The 6,252-nt window shown below is 48.9% G+C and overlaps 1 protein-coding gene across 2 annotated transcripts in view; it reads left to right on the forward strand.

Annotated features, from left to right (window-relative positions):
- The first annotated feature begins 4,976 nt into the window (after positions 1-4,976).
- KLK12 (kallikrein-related peptidase 12) overlaps positions 4,977-6,252 on the forward strand; it is a 5,891-nt gene continuing 4,615 nt past the window's right edge. Inside the window, exons 1-3 of one of the 2 annotated variants that reach the window (XM_011965928.1) lie at positions 4,977-5,074; positions 5,230-5,285; positions 5,726-5,885. In XM_011965928.1, coding sequence (XP_011821318.1) covers positions 5,249-5,285; positions 5,726-5,885 — 197 coding nt within the window. In that variant the 5' untranslated portion in view covers positions 4,977-5,074; positions 5,230-5,248. Of the gene's footprint in view, positions 5,075-5,127; positions 5,286-5,725; positions 5,886-6,252 lie in introns of those variants that run through there. The other variant, XM_011965929.1, reaches the window with a different exon arrangement.

Here is a 6,252-nt window from a genome sequence, read left to right on the forward strand (position 1 = left end):
CTGGTCTCAAACTCCTGACCTCAGGTGATCCACCCACCTCGGCTTCCCAAAGTGCTGGGATTACAGGTGTGAACCACTGTGTAATCTGTGCCCAGCGTCCATGAGTTTCTGATGCAAGAGACTGCCCCTCTTGGACCTACACTATATGTCATTAGAAAGGCAATTGCTGGTCCCATATTGGGTTTTCCTGGAAACATAGGAGAGCCTGAGCCTGTGTCCCTGTGTACCCAGCTGCCCGTTATGCCTTGGGTCCTGGAAGCAGCACCCTACATGATCAGCATGGCTGTGAAGCCTTCTTAACACAGGAGGCAGCCAGCCTGAGCCTCCCAGTATATCCTGCCTGCAGCAGAGGGCGGCCTCCCCATCCCCAGTTTCTTGCCAGATTCCGCAGTGCTGGAGGAGAGCACCTCTTTCTAGGCCCCCTTAGCTACCTAGGGAGCCCCGTGGAAGTAACTGAGTGAATAGCAAAGGGAGTTCATACACTTTATGAGTAACGGTGCCCCCATCACACAGGAGGGAGCTTTCTGGAGAGTAGCTGCCTCTCATCCCTTACTTAGGGTGTCCCTGACCAAGAATGGGTCAGCAAAATTAGCTGAGCTTCAGGCAGTCGTCTTAGCACCAGATGCGCAGGTCAACAATCGGCCACCTGTACACATTTCTAAAGATTCTTGAGCCATTGTCAATGATCTGGCCATGTGGTTCTGCCCAATGGCAGCACTAACAATTCCTCATTTATGGTAGCCCCCTTTGGGGTAAAGAGCTCTGGGAATCTCTTGCCTCACAGATACTCCAAATATTAATCAAGTTCACGCATGTCTCTGCACATACCAAACACATAATGCAAGGCCTCCTTTTTCCCTGTGGAGTTCCAAACATTATTGATAGTGACCAAGGCACTCATTTCACCTCTTAGGAAGCTCAATGCTGAGCTCTTGAACAAGACATTCGATGGAATTTTCACCTCCTTCACTGGATCCAGGCTACAGGCCTCACAGAGCATCTTAATGGCTTGTTGCACATGTCCACAGGCCGGGCATGGTGGCTGAAGCCTGTAACCTCAACACTTTGGGAGGTCAAGGCAAGAGGATGACTTGAGACCAGGAGTTCAGGGTTGCAATAAGCTGTGATTGCATACTGCAGTCCAGCCTATGCAACATAGTGAGACGCCATCTCAGGAGTCAGTAAGGCGAGGGCAGAGGGGTGACTGCTAGATTGGAAAACAAGGAGGTCTCTGGGCATCCAAACAAGAATGAGTAAATGAATGAATACATGAGACAGACAGAGACACTGAGAGAGAGAGAGAGAGAGAGAGAGAAAGGTAGAAAGATGAAGGCAGAACAAAGGACAAGGTGTCACTGTTATTCCTTCACACCACAGTGACTCACTCCTGTAATTTCAGCACTTTGGGAGGCTGAGGCAGGAGGATCTCTTGAGACCAGGAGTTTGAGACCAGCCTGGGAAATATGGTGAGACCTCGTCTCTACACATTAAAAAATTAGCCAGGCATGGTAGTGCATGTCTGTAGTCCCAGCCACTCAGGAGGCTGAGGTGGGAGGATCACTTGAGCCCGGGAGGTGGAGGCTGCAGTGAGCTGTGATTGCGCCACTGCACTCCAGCCTGAGCGACAGAGTGAGACCCTGTCTCTACAAAAAAAGATTCTATCATCTAAGTCAGCTTTGCAAATTCCTTCTTTATACAGAAATAAACTGATAAGAGCCATTTCGATGATGTCGATACTTGTCTACTTAATATTCCTATCCATCTTTGATTGCCTTGTTTAATGCTCCCAAGAGGAAGCAATGTGCATTTTGCCTCCTCCTGGCCCCATTTTCCAGATGAGTAAAAAACCGAGGTTAGGAAAAGAGAGGGGCCCGTATCTTCCAGAGAATCATGGGAGATAAGTTTGGGTTTCAACTTAAGTCTGTATGATTCCAAAAGCTATTCTCTTTCTTTTAAACCCGTAGAAACACTGGCTCAATGAGACAATGCGTGTATGAATCAATGTGATTTAGCCACTCCATCATGTTAGAGATTTCCAAATTTTGTGATGTGCATCCAAAATATATACAGTTTTGATGTGTCAATTTAAAAATAAACATATGATTTAAATTTAAATATATGATTCATCTACTCGTGTCCATACTTACTAATCCAGTTAGTCATTTATTTGTTCATTGATATATTTGGATAATGATAAAGAATACAGGCTCTGGAGTGGTTCAGCCTCCAGTTCTGACACTTTGAGTGACTGACTTCATCTTTTGAGACTCAACTGAACCTGAAGGGTGAAATTTTTCAGGTAAAAATGACATATTTGTTTTTAAATCAACACTAAAATTGTATATACTTATGGTGCACAACACAAAAATTTGAAATATAGAACATGATGGAATGGTTAAATGAAGCTCATTCATATATGCATTGTCCCACATGCTTACATTCAATCTTTCTTTTTTGAGACAGGGTCCCACTCTGTTACCCAGGCTGGAGTGCAGTGGTGCAATCATAACTCACTGCAGCCTCAAACTCCTGGGTTCAAGTGATCCTGCCACCTCAGCCTCCCACATAGCTGGGACTACAGGCACGTGTCACCATGCCTGGTTCATTTTTTCAGTTTTTGTTTGTAGAAATAGGGTCTCACTATGTTACCCAGGCTGACCTCTAACTCCCGGCCTCAAGCCATCCTCCCACTTCAACCTCCCAAAGTGCTAGCATTATAGCCATGAGCCACCATGCCTGGCCCCCTACTTATATTTACTTGTAGTGAGAACACTTAAACCCTACTCTGTCAGTAATTTTCAAGTACACAATACGTTGTTACTAACTATATACATGGTAATTTTTAATTTGCATGAATGCTCCTTAAAATCGGGGACCCCTCCTTATTTTTTGCATTCAATTTGATTGGAGATAAATTCCACGTCAGTAAACCTGATTCTCTTAAAAATCCACACAAAAAGGAGAGAGGTTGAATTAGGTCATTGGTATTTTTGCTTTCGTTTGTTTGCTTATTTAGTTGAGGTTTATTGTAGAACTTGATACCAGAAAAAGGAAGAAGTGGCGTTTTTGTGCTGTGAGTGCGTGTGAAGTGTGTCCTTTCCAGAGAAAGGACAGTTATGGTGCTTTTTTATCCTCTCTGCCCAAAGAAGGAAAGCTCTTAAAAGCCAGCAGGAGGCTTTGTGGGGACCAGGGTTATCAACGCCAATCGCGCTGACCAATGATGTGTTACAGCAGTTAGGTTGTTTCTAAGAGCAAATCAAAAGCTAAGGTTCTGTGATTCTGAAAATAAGACATGGACGGAGACTGGAGACCCAGAGAGAAAGTGAAGGACTAAAAGACAGTCGTAGGGTGGGGGCTTGCTCTGCTCTGTTTTGTCCTGGGTTTTTCTGTTTGTGCACTCTGACTGCTTTTCTTTTTTCTTTTTCTTTTTTTTTTTTTTTTGAGATGGAGTCTCTCTCTGCCACCCAGGCTGGAGTGCAGTGGCGCAGTCTTGGCTCACTGCAACCTCTGCCTCCCGAGTTCAAGGGATTCTCCTGCCTCAGCCTCCTGAGCAGCCGGGACCACAGGCGTGCGCCACAACACCCAGCTAGTTTTCATATTTTTAGTAGAGACAGGGTTTCACCATATTGGCCAGGCTGGTCTTGAACTCCTGGCCTCAAGTGACCTGCCCATCTCGGCCTCCCAAAGTGTGGGGATTACAAGCATGAGCCACTGCGCCTGGCCTTGACACATTTTTCTCTTGGTTTGTTTCTTAATCCCCCTTCCTCTGAGTCTAATTCTCTTTTTGTTCTCATTTTCTCTCTCTGTCCCTCTCTCTCTCTCTCCTTCTTTCTCTCCTCCATTCCTCCTAGATGAAGCAAAAACTCAGATAAACCAGCACAGAGGCCAGGAATGGTGGCTTACACCTGTAATCCCAGCACTTTGGGAGGCCAAGGCAGGGAGGTTGCTTGAGACGAGGAGTTCAAGAAGAGCCTGGCCCACATGGTGAAACCCCGTCTCTACTAAAAATACAAAAATTAGCTGGACATGGTGGCGTGTGCCTGTAATCCCAGGTACTTGGGAGGCTGAGGCACAAGAATAGCTTGAACCCAGGAAGTGGAGGTTGCAGTGAGCGGAGATCGCACCCCTGCACTCCAGCCTGGGTGACAGAGCAAGACTCCATCTCAAAACAAAAAAACAAAAAACAGCACAAAGTTCCCTTGTCCTATGATTCATTTTCTCTCTCTCTCTCTTTCTACCATTTCTCCTTCCCTGTGTCTTTTATTTTCTCTGTGGATTTTATTTAAGCAATAGAAGTTCTTATGCAAAGAAAAACTTTACGGAATTAGATTGATCAACTTCATATGTATATATATGAACTCAGTTCAGAAACTCTCTTCTGCATCTGCCTGATCACCTATTCAGAAGTCTGTTCCTTCATCTCTTCTTCTCTTTCTGGGACTGTTTCTAGCTCGGGCTTCCTGCCCCTCCTGTCCACTCTCCTGCTTTCACAGCCTCTCCTTCCCCCTGCCCCTCCCCTGCACTGCATTGGGATGGGCCCCAAGTGTCCAAGGTCTCCCCACCCTCCTTTGTCACTGGAGTCAGGATTAGAACCCAGCTCCATCGTCACCTTGAGTCATCAGTCCCGGGGCTGCTGGCTGACTTGCAGAGGAGAGAGGGAGTGGGGCCGGGTCTTCCCACTCTGGGTCCTTTCCTCCTTCCCCACTCCATTTAGCTGTAAAGCTCAATTAAGTGTGATTAGCTGAGAACAGTTTCTGCAGAATTAGAGGACGCCCCACCCCTGTCTTCCTGGTCCCCTTCCCTCAACCCGGAAATTGGATGGGCCAAGACAAAGAGAGTTAAGAGCTTTGTCAGTGGTCTGTCTGGAGCGACAGATGGAAGGAAAGGGACCGGTTGAGCAACATGACAGGTGACTGAGGAGCCAGGTGCAGAGTGGTAGAGTTGGCTGGCGGAGTGGCCAGCAGATGAGATGACAGGCAGGTAGGTGGACGGACAGATAGCAGCGACGTGGACAGGTCGAACAGTGACAGCCACGTAGAGGATCTGGCAGACAAAGAGACAAGGTGAGAAGGAGGTAGGCGACTGCTAATGAGGGAGGGACACGCAGGAGGACAGGTAGAGAGAGGACAAGCAGGTCATCCCCTTGGTGACCTTCAAAGAGAAGCAGAGAGGGCAGAGGTGGAGGGCACGGGGAAAGGGTGACCTCTGAGATTCCCCTTTTCCCCCCAGACTTTGGAGGTGACCCGCCATGGGGCCCAGCATGTTTTTGCTCCTGTGTGTTCTTGGTGAGTTCTCCTGGAGCAGGGAGAGGGCAGGACCGGGACTGGGTCCCTCCATCCCCCATGAGGAGGCCCCACCCCCTCCCCATCTCAGCTCTGGCTCCCCCAGCCTGGTGGTGAGGAGGAGAGGGGCTTTCTCTCTGCCTCCGTTTAGTTGCAGCTCTCAGGGCACTGCTCACCTCGGTCTCCCCTATCCTGCGATCCCTCTTCCTTTCTGTCCGTCTCTGAATCTCTGCCTCTCCATTTCCCTCCTACGTGTAAGCATCTTTCTCCCTGGGTCTCTTTGGTGTTTATGGTCTTTTTCTATCACTGGGTCTCTCTCTCTCTCTCTCTCTCTCTCTCTCTCTCTCTCTCTCTCCTGTCTGTTTCTCTCTCTCTGTGTGTGTGTGTCTCCATCTCTGTATCTTTTATTCCTCTCTCTGACCCAGGCCCCTGTCTGTCCCCAGGGCTCAGCCAGGCAGCCACACCGAAGATTTTCAATGGCACCGAGTGTGGACGTAACTCACAGCCGTGGCAGGTGGGGCTGTTTGAGGGCAGCAGCCTGCGCTGCGGGGGTGTCCTTATTGACAGCAGGTGGGTCCTCACAGCGGCTCACTGCAGCGGCAGGTAAGCCCCAGGCCGAGTCCCTTCCTGGGGTGGGCGAAGGGAGGACTACGGGAAGGCAAGTGCTGGGGGTAGGATCACAAGGGAGGCCGGTGCCCACTGGGAAGAAGCTGGTCCCGCAACAAGAGAATCTGAGTTTAGACCAGGAGTGGAACTTCTTTAGCAGCGGGCCTGGGGTGGTGCTGGGCAGGGTGAGGTGTGGTGTGTGTGGAGGGCCGGGGAGGGTCCTGGAACCTGCCCTCCTGCCTCTCCCATTCCTGCATGTACCCTTTCTTTCCTATATGACATCTGCCACTCCCCCCAGCCATTCCCTGACCCAGTCTGGGCTCGGGGCCCAGGTCTGACCCAAACTCTTTTTTTTTTTTTTTTT

Source organism: Mandrillus leucophaeus, unplaced genomic scaffold (assembly GCF_000951045.1).
Source record: "Mandrillus leucophaeus isolate KB7577 unplaced genomic scaffold, Mleu.le_1.0 Scaffold74, whole genome shotgun sequence".
Taxonomy (NCBI): domain Eukaryota; kingdom Metazoa; phylum Chordata; class Mammalia; order Primates; family Cercopithecidae; genus Mandrillus; species Mandrillus leucophaeus.